The following is a 21,971-nucleotide window of genomic DNA, read 5'->3' as shown; positions in this document are numbered from 1 at the left end:
ATTTTAATATAAATTGATTACTCAATTAATTGTCATACTACTCATACTTAAAAATAAAATAAATAAAATAAATTAGGGAAATTATTTATTTCACAATGATTAAATAATGCAGTGAACTATTTCGTCACTAGATACATTTACAGTTATATATTATACCAATTGAAATACAGAATACAGTTAACTATAGGCAGTGCTCGATTTGGAGTACCCCAACTCATTTTTCAGAAATTTTAGCGTACCCCTACTTTTATTTTAAGGGAAACGCAGGGGACACTGCATCGTCTGCATCATTTTTAATTTTTATCAAAATGCACGTGATAACATCATAATAATTTTTCTTACCATAGATTTAATAATTATTAAGATATTTATCATTATTATTATTTGACTAATTATCTTAAATTATTACTACAAATTGTGCCACAAAATATTTGTTCCACATTATATTTATATTTATATTTATATTATAATGTACGTCTTATGATAAATTATGGAACTATTTATTTAACCATAACTAAATTATGGAATTATGGAATATTAGTTATAACTAAAATATATAATATAATATTTACAGTATTTTTTTTCAGTTTGATTATTTATAAATATTTTTCATATGATTTAACAAGTGATAGGGACGCTCTTTTTTTAAAAGTTAACAGAATCCCCCTACTTTAATTTTGCCAAGTCGAACACTGCCTATAGGTACATTAAGATTTTTTTTTACTTTTGTAATAGCAGCAGTTAAATATCAGGCGTTTCTCGTGTTGTTGAGTGAGATGTATTGCGATACGTCAAAAGTAATGTATTTAATTGGGATTGTGCGGTCGAGCATTTTTTAAAGACATTTCTTATTGTTTTGACTGTCGATTCCGCACAACCGTGAAATGGAGCGCCTGTCGTGTGCCTTATTTCTAAATTTTTGCAATATGCTTGAAATTCAAAACCTGTGAAATATTTTGCGCCACCTGATGTAATTGTTTTTAGAATGCCAAATTGTGCTATAGTTCCTGAACATTTTTGTATAACAACATGTACTGTTAATTTTGACGCAGTCAATAATATATTAATATTATTTGATACTAGTGATATGCAGATACGGATAACTATAGTTTTATGTGAATATTTTTGTTATCATTTCCTTAATAATTTTATCAGTCAAAGTACTCTTATTGTAAATAAATTATATAATAAGAGTCGTAAGTATTTTTTTATTTCTTATTCTAATTGATAATTTAAATTTTCGATTTTTCTAAAAAAATTTTCATTTTTTTTTTTATTTATTAATATAATTGTTTCAATACACTGAGTGTTTTTACAATATTAAACATTAATTTATAGTTTACAAATATATTTTTTCTTGAAATGCCTTTTAAAAAAATTTGGCTCTGCAATAAAAAAAATTAAAAATCGTTAGTCACATTTTTTGTTTATAAGTATTTAATAAGTTCAAATGTTTACGAAATATTCAAATATGTCAAAGTCACGAAAATTTGCAAGGAATTTTGAAGTTGAAAATAAGGTGATTTATACCTAAGGTTAAAAATCCCATTAACCTAATACAAGGTTCTCCATAACTTTTTCATCAAATAACTGTAAAAAAATGCAAGCGTCAATATAGAAAAAAAATTATGAGCGCATGAAATTTATTTTTTTACGAAATCAAGTAAAAAAAACGTTATATTACAATTTAAACATATCTATCCTTCTAATTATCCTAGTCTGAGAAATCAACTCCATTCAGAATCTTTTTTGTACCTAGAGCCGCACTCATACGAATACTATACATTTTATAATGAAATAAATTTCAACTGTTTGAATACCTAATTATCTTTCATAGCCCACTCATATTAAAGACATAAATTGCTGTCACGACACAAAATTATTTGTATTTAAACAGAAATGTCCGGAACTGTAATGACAAAAAATTCACGACTGTTCACACGATGAGTGAAAACAATTTCTGAAGATTATGAAAAAACGTGTTGTGTATTATAACTATTATTATTATTGTAATAGTGCACTGTACCTTTTAAACTTTATTTTTTGAGTTTGTAATCATTGTGTTGTCTTTATTCATTTAAAACTATGTAAAAATGTTTTCGAATTGTAGGTGCCATTGTTGTTATTGATTTTTTTGAGCAAAAAACAAAAAAAAATCGAAAAGTGTGTGGGAACGAAAATGGATTAAAAGGAGGAAATTGCATGATGCATTATCCGAAGAGTTAAGGAAGGATGATCATTCACAGCTGAGAAATTTTATAAGGATGTCTGCTGAAGATTTCGAAGAATTAAGTTCGTAGATTGTACGAATGGTCCAGAAAATAGATAGATACAAATAGTATCGTCAAGTAATAAGTGTTGGTGAACGATTGATGTTGACTCTTCGTTTTTTAGCTACCGGTATTGAAAGGCATCTACATTTAAGAACATTGTAAAACCTAACCTTTTTTAAACGATTCTTATGCAAGTATAAGCTATTTGTTTAGAATTCCAACAAATACCTACCATTTGTGGAATGTAGGTACCTGAAGTTTGTCAAGCTCTGTCAGATGTATTGCAAGCAAAAGGATTTATAAAGGTAAGTATTTAAAATACTTCAAAATTGTATATTTTATATTAAGATTAATTATTTAACAAAAAAAAACATAAACCAATTTTTGACTTTTTAAATAACATAAATACCTACATCATTTTTGTTTTAAAATAATTTAACAGAAAAAATGTATACTTGTCATTGCATTCAAATTTAATACATCCATTATAGGGTCCTACTCTCCATCTCTACTATACAACATACCGATACCCACTGGCCTGCTCTTTTTTCTTTTTTACTTTATCTTATTTTGTTATTTTATATATATATATGTCGTATCCATTTAGTGTTATCGTATTTTTCATGAAATGAATCGTGTAAATCAAATTTTAGTTCATGAAATGGACATCTATTTTATCCATCTCATGAAATGGAAACTCTTATTTTACATTTTGTGTAATATTTGAAATTAATTATATCAATAGGTAACTTTTTGTGAAATCGAAATAATAACATTGATACGATAACATGAATCTAGTATCTTTAAATCTAGTATACGAAAACCATTGGGTGAATTGATAAGAGTATCGATGGTAACGTGTGAAATCATAAAGAATCAAATGGCTCGGCATATGCCATATTGTGATAAGGTCAATATCAAAGAACCTAACGGTAGCAGTAATGCGAAAACCCGCTATAAAAATACAAACGGGACGTTTAAAGAATCAATGGGTATATAGAATAAGAAAGAAATTGGAGAAATAGGTATTAGGGGTAACAAATCAGGAAAAAATATTAAACAATTGTGATGGGTGGGTGAAGGTGGCGGTAGAGGTAAATACTCTTGAAGTATTGTGATGCAAAGGATAGAGAGAGAGAAAGAGAGATTAAGGTATACATGGTAAAGGGAATGATTTAAGCATTATACATTACCTACGCTTGAATATCCACATATACAGATGTATAGCAGAGGATATACAATATATACATACAATTTAAAATGTGATTTATTATAGAATAATAAGTGTAATAATATATTATTGACACATATTAAAAAATCTTAAGTAATATATATTGGGTATGTAATTTTATCTTAATCAATTAGTTCTAAATCAATACAATAATTCTAGTATAGTAATAATAATAATAATAATAATAATAACTATAATAGTAACATTGTTAATGGTAAATACATAAGACAAATAGGCACAATTCCCACGCGAACAAGCTACTTAATAACAACATTGTTAACAATCCATGTTGATTAAAAGAATAGCAACAGCATAAGTATATTTATATATATATTATAAAGTGATATTTTGAAATCTTATAACCAAATCATGCAGTAGGCATTTGTTGTTAAACAGCTAATTTTAGTATGTTTTGCATTAAATATTTAATATATTTAAAAAACCAGTAAAATATTTGTATGAAAAATGAATCTCGTTATCTCGTTAACTATCAATCATAACGAAATTATGTACATTTTTAGGTGTTGTGTGATTATAATACTATTATATATATATGTTCATTAGTAACAATTCAATATTCAATTAATGATAATAATAACAAAAAAAAAAAAATATATGAAATGTATTATAATTAAATGTAAAAAAAAAACAATTAAAAAATTTTGCGTATCACAAAGATTGTCCCAATACTAATACATTAAAAAAAAAAAAATATCTTTAAAACAATTACAAATATATACTATTTAGTTTAATTCAAAATAGAATAAATGTAAAGTAATCATGACAGAGAAGATAGGTCAGTGGGCAAACATTGTTAGAAAAAGATAACATACATTTTAAGGTCCTATCCATAGAGTTACATAGTATAGAAATCGATGATATGCACAGGTTATCCTTGCAAACATTTTTGACACCAGGCAGCTTATGACAAAGTTTATGAAATACACAGTCCATATATTAATATGGCTAAAGAAGTTATAAATATAATTTGACTACTTGTTTACTAAATATTAAATAAATACATGATATTGGTAATAGCATAATGTAATTTTAGATTATAATTCATTAGATGTATTAAAAAATCCAAGGATACAACTTAATAAGTGCTTATACATTTTTTATAGTTAAAAATAACTTAATATTAAAGAAAAATAAATTGTGTAATAAAATTAAAAGCTGTGAACAATATTTGTATTTATCTTTGAAATATTAGTTGAAAAAAAATATATATTAAACAATAAAAACAAATGATAATGCAATTGTACAATAGACACATAATTATAGTTAATGCACATTCATTAATTGGGAAGTTGTGTATAAAATTGCTCAAAAATAAATGGTTGCTGTTCAGTTATCAGTGAATTAAAAAACATTTTTAAAACCGAAAAATGTCCATATTTTTAAAATTAATGGTACAATTGTTGAATAAAACTAATAATTATAATAATTTCAATATCATTTAGAATATTTTATAAATAATTTTCTATACTTTCATAGTTTTACATAATTTTTGTAAAAATGGAATTGGTTGATGGAACGACATTCATTAAACATAATAATATAATAATGATTAATTTAAATAACACATTCTAATCTGCTATTCTGCTAATTAGTACATTCTATACTATAATTTAAAAAAAATAATCACATGAGATCTATAATACAACTACATAATAAGATAACTTGAATTAAAAGGACCCAAATGTGTTGCTCTGTTTTACATGCGTACAACAGTAATTTTTTGTTTATCAGTTTCAATAGTGTGCTTTTAGATTTAATATTAGAGTGAATTAACCTATTTTCAAATTTTTAGGTAAGAAGAACATTATCTGTGTTCTCTTGTTGGCTTTTTACGATATTTCAATTTTTTTAGTGAATTATGAGCATTTTCAAATATTTAATATTTTTTTTTAACTCATAACTCACAAAAAAATAAAAATATTGTAAAAAACCAATGAGAGAACACAGATAATATTGTTCTTCTTACCTTAAAGTTTTATAATTGGGCAATTCACTCTAATATCAAAACTAAAAGCACGCTATTGAAACTGGCGAACGAAAATTTACTTTATCGTACATGTGTAAGATAGAGACAACACACGCAGGGTTCGACGTCCTTTTAAATAAAACAAAAATAATAATAAATTAACATAAAGGATTCAATTTTCTAAAATATTATATAGCTGACAAAACTCAAGATGTAAAAATATAATTGAAACAAAATTAATGTATAAATAGATAATAAGTTGTCCTAGTGTACTATTAAATTAAAATGGATCAATAATATGTAAACATTTAAAAGTTTTAACTAAAAAGAAACATAAAAACTATAAAGACGAATAGGTATATGATAACAATAATAATGTGTATAATAATATACATATAAATACGTAATTATATTAATTACACTATGTTAAGCCAAAATAAAAAAAAACCATGGAATATGTATTGTTTGCAAAATTCTATTGATCTAATGAAATTTTTTACATTATCAACGAAACAATCCTTTATTCGGTATTCAAACTGAATTTAGAATTTAAATAACAAATGTAGTTTCCAAACCATCTGAAAAAAATCTAACACTGCGGTTACTTGCCCAATGCAACTTGATTTGTCGCAGTTGACTCGCACGTGTTGAATCTTTTTTCTGAGTGCTATAAGACTTGGTGCACTTGGTTTGACTGTTGCCTAAACCAAACATACCAGTAGACGTTTGCCAGAAGGATAATTTATTCTCTGCTGCACTGTATGACACAAGGAATTTGCCGTCTGGTGAAAATGCACATGCGCAGATAGCTGCAGTATGTGCATTTATTGTCTATAGGAAAATATATTCATGAATTTCTAACTCAATCTTTATTGAATGAAAAAATTAGTATTGAACCTGGCATTTGGACTGATCTTAATTCATATAAAGCGATTGAGCCGTTTTTGGTACCCACAGCTATACGCCTAGATGTTGAACAATGGGTCACCTGGCTGAATCTGCTTATGGCTGGTGATATCTCCGATAGAGGACGAGTTTTTAGCTGTGTTGGATCTACACAATGCAGTATGATGTCCATTACCTGAGAAAAAAAAAGCAACTGAAAATTCTAAACAATTTATCATTTTAGAACTATAAAAATTGTTATGTCCCAACAATAGGAGTATTTCAATTCAATCCAGTTTACCTCCACTAATAAGTCTGTCATTTCAACATGCATTTTCTCGATCAAATGTTCCACAATAGATAAAATTTCTGGTTTTGCTCTATGCAAAACTGAATTACTTATAGCCATATTCATAGCCTGAGTATTTTGTTGCATACTATTGTAACGAGCCACCTAATACACATTTATTGTGATTAGTAACATCTTTATTTTAATGTATAATTTGTTTAGTGATTAAATTAATAACTAATATACAGGGTGATTCTTTTATCATTATACGCTCATTATTTTGTCAAGTATTGCATTTTTTTAATATTTTTTTTCAAAATATTTTGTATCATGCTTTTTATAAACTGTATGACATTTTTATATTTTCATCCTTTTATTTAATAGTGAAACTACTATCAACTTTTGATTTTCAAATGGCAACTTACATTTAAAATGTATTAAATTAATAGGGTTGTTTTTGTTATGAATTTTAACGTTCAAATTATTATTTTTCGTTAATTTTTGAGCAAAGATATAGCTTTTCAAAGTTTGGTGGTTTTTGATTTTTATAATATTTTTTGTTTCTAAAAAGGTACATATTTTCATATGTAATAATCTTGTTATACACTATCAACGCAGTGATGAACTCTGTACCTGTAGTTATAACAATACCCCACAGTCGTAATAATTTGCACGATGAACACTTAAAAATCTCAAACCACCTAACTTTGAGCAGTTATAACTCATTAACAGTTAAATGAAAAATAATGATTTTAATTTTAAAATTCATAAAAAAGAATAGCCCTACTATTTTATGACATTTTAAATATAGGTTACTATTTAAAAATCAAAAGTTGCAAGTGGTTTCACTATTAAATAAAAGGGTGAAAAAAATAAAAATTTCATACAAAATCATGATATAAAATATTTTGAAAAAAAGTCAATACTTGACTAAATAATGAGTGTATAATGATAAAAGAATCACCCTTTATACAACAAACCTCTCTAGCAATAGTTGTTATAAACACAGCTGGACGGACATTTGCTATTGATATGAGTGCATGGCGAGCAGTTCGGTATGAATCAGCAGAAGGTGTCAATGGTAATCCATAAGACATGCTAAAATGAATAAAATAGTAAGAACAAATGTAAATATAAACACATTCTAACAGCCCTGATTAATATAATTTACTAAAAACTTATTCTATAGATTATATTTTTTATAGAAGTAAATATTTGTACACAATTTTATATACATAAAATATTAAATTACCTAGGAACCAGTTTGTCATTATCGCAGCACAATTCCAATATCCCTAATAACACTTTGCTGACATCAAAATATGGTTCCCACACAGCAAAACCACGGCCTATCAAATCTACTGCTGCTCTCCGCAGTGCCATGTGAGCAGGCAATTTCGTAGAGGACGGTGTTAAAAGCAATTGAGTTAAAGCCAAACCTTTTAATATTAATAATAACATAACATAATTTCAAGTAGAATAATTAGTCTTTGAAAAAGAACCATACTTGTTAGTCTAGATAAATTATTATTTCCTATTCCAAAGCCTTCCACAATTGAACTTTTTCTTCTAATAGATATTCCAGACTGTGAACGGCTTGATGTACTAACATTATCAGATGCATTAACTTCTTGACCAAACTCAGCTCCTATCACACCCATCAAAATCACAGCGGTCATCTGTTTACGACGCAATTCACTTACAGATGATGGTTTTCTTAAACATAGATCTGAAAGAGAGAAACAAATAATAAAGAATTACTTCGATATCATGCATTGAAATAAATTCTAACCTTCTTCTTCATCGTCGTCATCATCATCTTGAATGTTTGCTGATGATTCAACATTTTCCTATTAGCCAATAAAATTAGTTTTATGATGAAAAAATATGCAATAAAAATCTATTCATTCAATAAAAGTTTATTTATTTATATACACACATTAATAGTTAGGATTATAGTTATTTGGGAAAAGCCAACATTTGTTTGATATAAAAGCAATAGTTAGATGCAGAAGAGTTGTATTAAAAATGAAAACATTATTTGTTGAGTATGAATGATTATCTTGCTAAATATAATTTAAACCGATAAATAATTATGTCTTTATATTTAGTAAATTATATTATAACAATTACAATAATTAATAAAGTATTTTTTTTTTTTATGTTTAAATACATACATAGTAATATAAATATATCAGAGCAAACTGCAGTAGTCCACTCTGTACATATAAATTTCATACAGTTTAAAATAATGTAATTTATACAAATCCTAATTATTAAGAAAAAATTTTTAAAAAAGTATACAGAAATATTAATGATATATTATGCATTTGTTAGAAGCATCAATAAAGTGTTACTTACGTTAATGTTTAGATTGGTTAAATTATTAGAGCTAACTGCAGTAGGTTTCATGCTACCATTTGTGTTGCTTACTGGTAAATATTGAACCCAGAATTCTACTAATGTTTTACGACCTTTAGGCCCAATTCTTTCCAATTCAGCTAACAACAGTTCTTGAGCTGCAGTTCGCACCTGTGGTTTTAATAGTTGATTTAGTTTATTTTGCATATTTAACCAAACATTTAAAAATGTATTAAAATATTTTAAAGTTCTATAGTCGTTAAATTAAGAAATTAATAATAGTTGTAATCAAATAAATTATAATTTATAACTATTAATACCTCCAAACAATGGTGTTGCCAACGGTGTGCCAGCATTTCAATTTGAATGCGTTTGTAACTTTTTGAACCATGATTGACAACTTTTTCTGGTAATGATTTACAATGTAATGTTTTTAGTTGCGCCCATCCTTGTTTGATAAAAGCAACCTGCGAAGTACTTTGTTCTCCATTTCCTTCCTCTGAACGACTTTTCACAGATTGTTGCCTATGGTAACAAACAATTATAATTATTTTTAATTTAAAACTAAATAAAATAACATTTAATTCAGTAACTATTATATTATTCTAGAAATCCGCTAAACATCATATTGTATTACCTTGAGAATGTGTTTTCAAGGAAACATGGAGCACTCATAGATATTAATGTATTGGCTATAGCCACTATAGCAAGTAAATGCTGACTAGTTACTGTAGTGCTTACTTCCCAGTGAGTTCTTGCGGTAAAAAGTCTAGTCAGTAATTCAAGCCGAACCATCTCTGGTGGTAAATCCATCAATGGCCCATTGCTGGACTTAACATATTTATCTTCAAGATCAATACTACTTTGCCATGTAGGTAACAGTAAGCTCATAAAACCTTAAAAATATGATAACCTAATTATAATGTTTAGTTTTATTTTTACAGACTTACCTCCTTTAGAAATAACACCAAACGATACAGGAATCATTGGACGTAATAATCCAAGTTTAGTTTCACAAATTTTGTCTATTTCAAAATCTAAACCCCATGCATATAGTAATGACATCAACAATTGTGCAATCTCCATCGTCAAATTTGCACCACATACTTTACGACATACTACTCCACTAAGATTCAATCCTAGGGGTACACAATATTATAATATATAAATATAATATTGTATTTTATTTCAAAATAATATATCCATAAAAAAAAAATGATGAATAGTACTACCATGGTTTTTTTTAAATAAAATAAAAACTGTGTTAAATAATATTAATATACAAATTTAAGTAATAAAAAAAATACCTTTATCATTAGATTTGCTATCAAAACCGTCAATAACAGACTGCAGTTTTGTTAGTATAGTTTCTGAACCATCCTTCCTTTTAGGTAAAATTCCTACAACAATTATAACAATGACATTAAAACACAAAATTTAATTTAATTAATAAATAAAAATATATTAAATACTTTACTAAGTGTTCTAAATAACAATTTTACAGGAAAGATAAATGCATCTAATGTTTAAGACAATACTAAAAAAATGTTGATAGATTATGAAAAATAATTTAAAATAGAATAAGTTTACAAAATTAAAACAATTTTGTATGGTAGTTTTAGTAATTTTTAAATCAAATTGTTTTTTATTTCAAAAACAATACAAAACTAATTCATTTTAAATTTGATTTAAAATTCAATAATAATCATTTATTTATATTCAAAGATATTTGTAAAACATACATTAGGTAGCATGCTCATTTACCATGTTTATCTTTTTCTTTCAAAATACGTTCCATATTGTCGGCTTTGTCCTTAACTTTTCCAAAAAAGTCTTATCCAAAAGCAAGCATAAAATATTTGAGTATTATTAAAGATATGATTATATTTTATCAAACCCTTATGTTTAAAAATTATAATCATTCAATGATTTTTAAACTGCTTAAAATATATACATATATTACAAAAATTAAAAAATAATATTATCCAAGGGGTTTGCTACATTAATTGTAACTTATTATGAAAAAAAAACAATTGGAAAACATCATGATATATTTTGTTAATTGCTAAAACTGGTAGGTGTGTTATGATGGTGTACCTGCAATTTTTTTATGAGCATCAGATGATACAGACTGTGTTAGAGCAGTTATTTTTTGGAATTCTGTTGCATTTATCAAACCTTGTGCTTCCATTGTTTTTGGTGACATCAATCCATACTCCTCACTTAGCAATTGGACTAAAAAAAAACAGATATTATGTTAATAAAAAACGTATGAAACATATTATAATTGACATTTTTTATAAATTTAATAGCAAAAACAATGAAAATCTTAAACTTTGTTACTGACCAACAAGTGCTTCAATATCAAAACATAATATATGACATTCTGGATCATTAGGGTTAGTCCGAAGTCCCTGTACCATTAATGGATAAGCTCTTGTCTTATTATGATCGGTGCCATCAGAATGAGCTGAATGATGCAATTGTTGCAATTGATGTATTCCTCTCTTCAATAAAAAATAAAATAAATAAATATTGGTTATGATTAAGATAAATCAAATTGTATTAAATTTATTATTATTATTTTTATTATAATTCAGTTTGAAAATAAGTACAATAAGAATATGAGATAATATCAAATTTCTGAAAATATTTTACCTGTGTTGCATGTTTAATAGCACTTATATTACGATGACGTAATCCTCTGAAGAAATGTACTGCAGGATTAGCTAGACCTGAATCTACTGAACTTGATATGGTTGTGTTTTCATCACATGCATACAAAACTTGTTCTCCACTAATTCCATGTAATACTCTATCCAAGTGACCTAAGCATTGAAATTTGTAGTACTATAAGTAACATTGGTAATAATGAAAATTATATTATTTAAATAAATTCAACAAATACCAGTCTCCATTTGCCAAACATAAACAGTGGCATCAGAACAACCAACAATCATAAAATCATCTAAAGGACGCCATTTAATCGTAACAACAGGAAATAAGTGTCTGGATGCTAACACCACACATTTACGTTCAGACAAACTCAACAAAGTAACGGAATGATCACTAGCAACTGAGCAAATGCATTTCAATATCCTAGGCTGCAAATTGAGAAAAATGTTAATATTTATATAATAAGTAATTCAAAGTTTTAATAAATAATGCTAACATTAGCACATGTATTTGGTGGGACTAGAAGTTGTGTTATTTCCCCAGCATGAACACAAAATCTGTGTAACAATGTTCCAGCATATAAGTCCCACAAACAAATAGCAAAGTCTACACCTCCAGATAATAAATGAGACTTATCATATCTCGGATGCATATGATGTGGATAGAGCAAACAATTGACTCGACCATTATGACCCAGTAAAATTTGATGTGGTGGCCAATCTAAAAAAAGAAAACAATTAATTAGATAAATTAGTAAATATTTAAACTATTGATGTTAGCTCTTCAACAAAGTGGCTAATCTATGATTGTATAAGAGAAACATTAAAGCTTATAACAACTAATACTTTATTTTTATGAAATTTAACATAAAATAATTGGTTAAAATATTTAATTAAATAATAACTGACAGTAATATTATACAATGTACATATAGACTAAAAAATTAATTTTTAAATTTTAAAACATACTTTATACAATGTTACAACATATAATTTTAGAATCAATGTCCAAAATAAAAATTTTAGTTCAAATTTGAATAAATTAAAAATAACTAATGTATTTACCTTTGTAATGTTGATGATTTCCATGTAATAATTGCAACATTACTGTTTGCGTTGCTGGAATGATAACGATAGAACCATCTTGACGACCAATGACTAGACGACTTTGGCCTGCTAAGTATATACTAGCAGTTAACTTTATATTTGGAACATTTTCACAGTCCTAAAATATATTAAATAAATAATATAATAATGTATTTTATATTGATCATAATAGTTAATAATATTTATATTTACCAATTGGTTGAGAATTCCAACAGGATTGGGTTTCATCGATTCCCATGCTTTAGATAAACTTGTACACATAAATGGAGAAAGACCTATATAAAATTAAAATTGTATATTTCAAAAATGTTAAGTAAATTTAATCACTGACCAATTAATTTTTTATGAGAATCGTTTTCTTTTATAACTGATAGTTGAGCTGGAGAAAGTTCAGGAATTTTCCATATATTAACAGCTCCTTCTGAATCACCTCTAATCAATATTTTTCCATGTTGTAAAGATTCATAAAAACGAATGGCCGGGGAACAATATAAGTGCTAAACCATAATATTATAAAAAAATGTTGTAATTTTTTTTCATAATATTAGTTAAAATTTAATTTTAAAAAATAATACCATATTTGAAGTTACAGATAATAAACTGTACAAATAGGGAATATCACCATCCTCAGCTTGCTTATGAAAATTTTTATTTTCAACGATACTACTATATTAAGAAAATAAATTAACAGCAAATTTAATAAGATAGTATATTTCAAAACTTATTAGACTAAATTAAATAATTACTTTGCAGGCAGTTTGTATAGATAGCCTTTCCCATCATCTGTCCAAATCAGAACACGATCAGGTGCTAAAAATTCTCCACCCAACCAACGTTCTCCTCGAGGTGCGTAGACTGTACATAAAGCTGAGAAATCACCAGCATCATATATCTATAATTAAATACAATTAGGTTTATTATTATTTTTAGTATTAAATTAAATTTTGAATTGTTACAATAAATATAGATTATTATATTAACCTGCCAACACTTTGAACAGACAATTAACACAGTTCTTTGATGTTGAGAACAACAAGCCATAGTCAAAGCATTAAGACATCTAATTTGTTTACTTTCATTTTCAAATACTGAAACATCTGTAGGTCCATAATCTCTTGGCTCTAAAGTCCACACTTTTACTGTTCCCGTTGTAGTTAATCCCAAAACCACATCATCTAACAATAATAATATTTGAATACTAAAAATTGTTTCAGAAACTGTCAATACTTTTATAATTACCTTTACAGGTGTGAGGTTTCAATACATATAAAGCACTTATCCAGTCTGGATTGACACGTGATGATAAAGAGAAAATAATTTCTAATGTAAATGGGTTCATTATAATGACCTCAGCATAATAACCATTGCAGAATAAACGTACATCTTCTGTTCCAACCATACGGTATGCCTAAAAAGAAAATATCAAATAATAATTATCAAACACTTATTGACATTTCAAAAAAAAGTTGTTAACCTGAATGTTTGTATGAATATAAATTGATTTAGTAACTTCTCTACATTTTCCGTCAACTATATCCCAAGTACTCATTTCACTAAAATCAATAGAATTTAAATTAAATATATGTAAGTAATATACCAATGATAAATGATTTATAACTAGAATTATAAATAAAATAATTTTCTGATAGAATATAATATTAATTTTAACTGTAAATTTTAAATTTTTCTTACCCATTTTCAGATGAACTAACAAAGAACGCATTATCAGCAATAATACTAGCATGTGCTAGGCATAAAACTGGAGCTGTATGACCAACTAGTAAACATCTTGGAGTCATCTAAAAAAAAAATTTGTTAATAATAATTGTTTATAATATTATTTTATCAGGTAAACTTGTTTATTCAAACCTTTAAAGTTTCTGGGGATACTGCCCAAAGACATATTTGCCCATCATAACATCCAGTTACTAATGTTCGCTGATCTGGAGATAAGTAAACACATGAAATACAATGTGTTAATGGTGTTTTACCCCATAAAACTATTGGAACTACTAAGCTAGTTCCTCCGGCCATTTTTAGTTATGTTTCCTTATTGCATTAGAAATATATCTAAAACCAAATAACAATAAAAATATTAATAAAAAAAAAAAGTACAATACTCTGGATCCACAGAAGTAAAAACTTGTCTCCCAACTAAAGCATGTCGAGTTGAGTCACTCCCCACCCATTTGAAACATCGATAACATTAGTATCAGTTGATATTGGTCATTGCTTAAAATCTACATGGGTGATACAGTTTACTTCTCTTCTGGGCCAGAGTATAAATAATAATTTAATATGAATACAAATCATGATATGTTAGTAGGTACTTATTATACTTACAGTACAATTTGTAAATAAAAAGGTAACTTTTAAATATGTTAATTAAAAATATCAATATGTCATTAATAAACAATAGTTTCAATAATTAGCATATATTTTTATCAACAATAGTAGTAACGTAATTATAAAATAAGTAAAAAAAGTTTGATTATTGGTTTGGAAGTAGATAATAAATTTCATTAGCTTATTAAGAGGACGTCTCACTCGCATATGTTGTCTCCGTCTTACACACATACAACGTAGTATATTTTCTTTCACCAGTTTCAATAGTGTGCTTTTAGTTTTAATATTAGAGTTAATCGAACTATTATCAAACTTTTAAGTAAGAACATTATTTGTGTATCGTTGGCTTTTTAAGATATTTTAATTTTTAAGTGATTTATGATCATTTAAAAATATTTAATAATTTCGTACTCTTAACTCACCTAAAAATTAATATATATATTAATATTAAAACTAAAAGCACACAATGGAAACTGCTGAATGAAAATTTATTATGTTGTACGTGTGTAAGACAGAGACAACACGTCATGCAAGTGAAACGTCCTCTTAAGTTAACAAAAATTATACCAATAAATTACGACAAAATTTTTTAAAACGTATCAATACAGGTTTTCTATTAATTAGTTTGTTATCATAATTCAGTTTAACCCATAGGTACTTAAATTATTTTGCATAAGCAATATTAATGTTTTTAATAAAATTATTTACAATACAGCCACCAATCCGCTAAATATACTTAGAAAGAACTAGTCGGCCATAATAGCATGATACAAATACATAAAAATGCAAAATAAACAAGCAGCCATATCATTTAAGTAAGTTTTAAGTAAGTATTTATAATCAAGTATAGTAGTTATGATACTTAGAAAATGTCTTACTAAAGATTAAAGTACATATTTTTAAAGTTATAGGTAAGTAGATAAGACAAATTTTACATAGTATGTACATACCTAGTGAATAATTAGGGACATATTCAAATGAAGTTAATTTTTTTTTTATTAAACTTGTTAGTTTTAATTAAAACTTGCTACATTAAAAGGGAATTTTAGTTACCTACCTAATGAGGTAAACCATAGGTAGTTTGATCATTAGAGTTGCTAGGATTGTAGTAGAAATAATTAGTTATGTTTTTATGAACTAGAAGGTAGGAATATTAGAAGTACAAGTTATGAAAAAAACAAAAGTTGAAAATACTTGAAACTTGAAAACACATTAATTATATAATAAAAAAAACAAATATGTACATATTATACTAAGAGATTCTAGATTTTATAAAATGTATCTTAAATTTGATTGGAAATGAGTTAAGCTGATAGTGGGAAAGGCGTATATGAATCGATTTATTATGACAATTCGATCGAGTAATCATGTAGTGGATGAAAATCGAATAACGCAGTCCTGCACAGACTTGAGCACAAGGAGGCTGCATAGAGAGCTCAGGCAAACAATTTCGGATGACAAATTAAATACAATAGTTTTAAAACGATTGTAATGTATGCTACCGTCGTAGGACTAACCCCAAATTTTAGCGGTGATGGGCCAACGCCTGACCTCCCCCCCACTGATATTTTTCAAAATAATATTAGTCCGTTAATCGTTTTCAATAGAATAGATTGGGAACCGAGAATTCTAATAACAATAATTACGATAACAGTAGTAGTAGTAGTAGTATTAATAATAATGGTTTGGCCAAGTTACCTGCTCAAAAACGATTTCTGCGGTGTCGCCCTAATAGCCGTTGCTCGTGCACCGCATCTCGAGACGGAAACCAATTAAAGCGGACGCGATAAATTACCGCGGCGAGACGACGACGATTCGATTGATTACAAAGGCGCGTTAACACGCCTGTATTACTATTATTGTTGTTACTGTACGCCAACGGACGGGCGCATAAAGTGTGAAACGATGTCCGGACGATTGTCGTTATTGACAATGACAATAACTGTACATTGCTTGGTAAGTATACGTACTGAGTAAAAAAAAAATCACAACGTTAAAAGTATTATTGCTCGAGCGCCCGACAATAATGAACGATTAATGATATTATTCCAATGGATGATGAACCGCTGATGTGTTATTGTAGGCTCCTTATTATTGGGAGATTTGAGAAGAAAAAACACAGATGCATAGAACAATATTTAGGTATTATTCTATATCACATTATCTGTGGAAAAAAAAGAAAATGTAAAAACCAAAATGATAACGGCGGTAGTGATCGATAACGTACGGTATCGCCCCGACCGCGTAAGAGCAGCAGCTGATGTGGTAAATAAAATTAACTATATGTATATATATACAATATATTCTGTGTACGTAACGTCGTTGCCAACGCCATAACAATATTATTGTGATAACAAGGAGGGCGCCCGAGAGTGAGTATTCCGCTGCCGGCAGAACGTTTCGTCGACGGGCGCCGCCGTTGCGCGATGTCGCTGTGCGTTCTGTTACACCGTATTCGAACTTCGAAGTAGAGTCGCCTCATCGACCCCATAATTAAAAATTCTAACGGCAGTTTAAAAACTTATGTTTTGAAAAGCTTAAAATAAGTAACCATATAGTAGGATTTTTTTGGTTACTGAAACCTGAACCTATTAACCATTCAAATGATAATGTAAATTTACCACCTAGAGTTTGTACTATTTTAATTTGAATTTGCTATCGATAAAGAAGAATTAGACCTAAATAAAATAGAAAAAATAGCTACACACGCATCCGGCCAATCAGAAGGTCCCTTTAAAAACAGTATAATATTACTGCAAGTAATTTCCACAGTTTTGAAATGCATTAATCAAAACAAGTTTCCGCCATCATTATTTAAAACACTTTTGAGCAATTACAATCTAAATTCAGTACGAGCTATGAGCTATTCGATGGGGTAAAAAGTAAAAATCTTGAAGAAGTGGCATTAAATTAATTTAAAAACATACATAAAATGAATGTTTTATCTGCTGGTATTTGGATTCAAAAAGCAAGAGTAAAAGGTTCAATTTCGACGGATTTGCTACTATAAATAATAAAAATATCGAAATCATATATCCATTTAAATGTTGTTACCAAGGTTTAAAACATTGTTGTTAGAAAACTCAAATTATATAATCAAGTTTGTTACAGATGTAAATAATTATAAATTAAATATAAATCAAGAATATTTTGATCAAATACAAGGTTAAATATATTTAACTAAATCTGAAGGTTGTATTTTAATCATTTGGTCTACTATAAGTATTGTAGCTATGGAAATTGAAAATAATGTTAATTGGGTTAAAAATATTGACTGTTTAATTGATTTTTATTTTTTAGGATAAATTCAATGGTTATTAAACATTAAACAATTTCATTATTAAAATATTATATTATAATCTAATGATACAATTTATATAGATATATTTTTTACTTAATACACTAAACTGTGTCAAAAAATTTTGCCAACATTTTTTTGTTATATATACCCATCATTTTAATTATTATTACATTATAAAAGAAATTAATTATTAGAAATATATAAGTTGTCTGTTTCTTTTATTAAAGGATCTCTAAAATTTACCAATTCTGAACATAATTGAAAAACTATTGAAGTTTTTATTTACAAACATTTAGGAATATGGTACTCTTTAATCTTTGTATTGTATCAGTATGTAGCGCATGAATCTTAGTTCTTGCAATATTTTTGGTTTTTACAACTTCACTCGTGAGGGAATTGAAGTGAAACTAAGAATGGTGGAATATTCAATTTAGCTCTACTAGAAAAAAGATCAGAAATAAGAAAGCTTTAATCTGCAAGAATTAAATCATCTGGTTGAAAACATATTATTCTCATTTCTCAGTTTAACTCAATCAAAAAATTTGGCCACCCCTGGACTAAAGTAATCTATTTACTTTATTTTTTTTATCTATTTAGTAATTCACTCATCAACGCCCAGACCAAACTACTGGGTCTTCTGTAGGGGCGCACTAAAAAAGGATTTTTCAAAATTCTACCTCTAAGGGGTTAAAAGGAAGATTTTTTTATATATCTATAGATATTTTTTTTATTAATTGTTTAATAATTGTTTATTATTTCTTCTAAGCAATTGCTAAGATACTAAAAATATGTTTAATTACTTTGGATATGTTTTTTTTTTTGTTGATATTTTTAGTAACCTAGCAACCACTTAGAAGAAATAACAAACAATTAATATAATTAATATAATATTAAACAATTAAAAATAAATATCTATAGGTATATAAAAAACCCTTTTACCCCCTTAGAGGTCGAATTTTGAAACATACTTTCTTAGTGCGCCCCTACATTGCTTAAGGAACCTATGTACAAAATTTCAAGTCTCTAGACCCAGCGGTTCGGGCGTTGATGAGGGTCTTCTATATGACTATATGTACATAGATTATTATTAAAACATAATAATACAAATTAAAAAAAACCATATAATATGATAGGTGTAATAAGATAAAAAGACATATTTTAAACGTTAACGTTACACTTGCTTTGAGTTTGATCAAATTATAATAATTTTATTTTCACATTAACAAATAAATTATTATTGTTATTATTTTTTTTTATTTTAATATAATGATAAAATATAATCAAGTTAGGAAGGTCTACCCTGCTGTAAGCATGTTAAATTCCAGGTTTCAAAACGTATTTTAAATAATAAATTAAGGTATCATAAACAATTTTACTAACAAATTGTTAACCTATGTATTGTATTTTTGAAAGTAAAATCAAATCATTGATGAAATGATAAGTAATTTTTTATAAATTGTCATTTTTAAATAAAATAAATGTTATAAATAGGGTATGTTTGGTGCAATAAAAATTACCTTTTACGTTTTTCCGATAAAACAAAATGCATTAAGTATTTTTTTCATTCCATGCAAATATAGACGGACTATTCTCTTATAAACCATCTTTAAAATTAAAATTTACATAATCGACTATTGTTGGATAGAGTAGAATCTGCTCTCCTTATAAACAATTATAATTATATATTATTATGATATTAATAGTATAAATAACACAGTAATATAATAAACAATAAAGCTTACCTAACTATATTCGCCCATGAAATTCATATCACATTTGTCGGAAAACGAAATAAAGAACACGATTCTCTAACAGAAATGTATAAACACAGAGGTGCCCAGCAGTACCTATCACTATATATATATATATATATAAATACCTAACACTGAGGTACTAACCATTTACCTTCGTCGGCCTACGATTAAAATTCGATCATATCATTAAACCGTGATAAGCGTTTTTTTTATTTTCACACGAAGTTTTAGTTTAATGTTAATCAATTATTAACTCTCAACGAATATTATATTTTTAAAACGAAAGTTAGTATTAGATTAATATTTATAGGGATGCAGAATAAAAATAGAAGCGTGCTAACTTATAACACACTGAATTTTTAGTGTATTTACCACAATGGTTAAGTAGAAATTATATACAAAAAATGTATCTTCCCTCGGCCATTGTCGCATTATATAGGTCAGTATACATTCTTTGTTAGATTTAAAAAAATAATGAATAAATAAAAATAATACCGGCTCGTGTCTACTAACGTTTTAAATTATATTGTCAGATGTTTAAATATGTTTATGAGAGACTTAAACGGTAAGATCTATAGCGTACAACAATCTTAAATGCAATTACACAGCGACTACATCACCATTATAGTGCCATAGTAGCAAGCATGCTTATTTAATCAACCACTTTTATATTAGCGTTCGCTGAATGTTAAGTTTTTAAACGTGCCACGTGTCTCAACAACCTGGCGCTATTTCCATTCAAGATAATTTCCTACGAACGAACAGACCAAACACTTAAAACTAAAATAGTTTTTAAATTTAAAATAATAAAAGTCCATGCTTATAACTATATCTAATATCCTTCAAAAAAGGATACAAGTACAATAAAATTACTGCTTATCCATAAATTAATAGTTATATTATATACTTACTCGTAAATCCAGCAATATTTTCTAGTAAATCTGTTTTAAATTTTAAAATTATTCAAATTCAATAATTTATTATAAAAAAACTATGCTTGAGTAGCATAAGCGGTTTATTATAATTCAACGTTTCAAAAATATTAAATTAACTAATTTCGTTTTAACGATAACTACGAAGCGCCTAGTTCACTATTGATTCTTTAACCAACTAGATTCAATTTGTTCAGAAACCATGATTAAAATTGAAGATCCAAGCACATATTTTACTATTTATTATTTAAGTTTTTAAAGAGACACACACAGAAAAATATATTATTGTAAAATGAATACATTCATCTCTCCGTTTAGAATCTACAATAGCATATTATATATTTTATGCATTTAACTGGTTAAAATATTTTGTTAAAAATATTTATTTTTTTTTAAAGTGCAAACAATTTATATTATATAAAGTAATAAAGGTAGTGGTCTACAAATTGGACACACACATTTCAACATACTCTCCAAATAGCTATAACAATTTTTGAATATGACAAGTTAACTTCAAAATAGAAAACAACGTCAATCAACAACTGATCCAAGAACTATGATTTTGTGAATTTTTCATTCAAGATATCGGTCGTAAATCTCTACCATTATCTAAGGATACACTGCGTGTATTAAACACAATTATATAATATTTAGTAAAACCTCGATAAGACGGAACATTTCTTTGGCATTTTTTTTCAAATTTAATTGTTTTGAACCCCGTTAACACGAAAAAATTGTATGGTCCCAAGTCATTCCGTCTTATAGAGGTTTTACTGTAATTATATATATCAACCTTTTAATACATAATATCAAAACTATTTTAAATTTTT

General features: G+C 27.0%; 1 protein-coding gene across 1 annotated transcript; it reads right to left on the bottom strand.

Annotated features, from left to right (window-relative positions):
• Positions 1-5,847: 5,847 nt before the first annotated feature.
• On the bottom strand, positions 5,848-17,305 carry LOC113557232 (WD repeat-containing protein 7). The gene is given in 30 exon segments (XM_026962625.1): positions 5,848-6,322; positions 6,389-6,404; positions 6,406-6,572; positions 6,678-6,830; positions 7,646-7,763; positions 7,918-8,104; positions 8,173-8,394; positions 8,458-8,515; positions 9,027-9,197; positions 9,347-9,551; positions 9,664-9,922; positions 9,977-10,165; positions 10,334-10,426; positions 10,791-10,859; positions 11,124-11,261; positions 11,374-11,533; positions 11,685-11,854; positions 11,935-12,130; positions 12,199-12,422; positions 12,767-12,926; positions 13,001-13,083; positions 13,140-13,305; positions 13,384-13,474; positions 13,555-13,700; positions 13,790-13,983; positions 14,048-14,216; positions 14,283-14,361; positions 14,501-14,607; positions 14,678-14,878; positions 16,853-17,305. Coding segments are annotated over 29 exon segments (4,437 nt in total). The 5' UTR covers positions 14,843-14,878; positions 16,853-17,305; the 3' UTR covers positions 5,848-6,040.
• Between the last annotated feature and the right edge of the window lie 4,666 nt (positions 17,306-21,971).

The sequence above is a fragment of the Rhopalosiphum maidis genome, chromosome 3 (genome assembly GCF_003676215.2).
Source record: "Rhopalosiphum maidis isolate BTI-1 chromosome 3, ASM367621v3, whole genome shotgun sequence".
Classification (NCBI taxonomy): domain Eukaryota; kingdom Metazoa; phylum Arthropoda; class Insecta; order Hemiptera; family Aphididae; genus Rhopalosiphum; species Rhopalosiphum maidis.
Note: the sequence above shows the minus strand (reverse complement) of the source record. Positions and strands in the feature narration are given on the sequence as shown.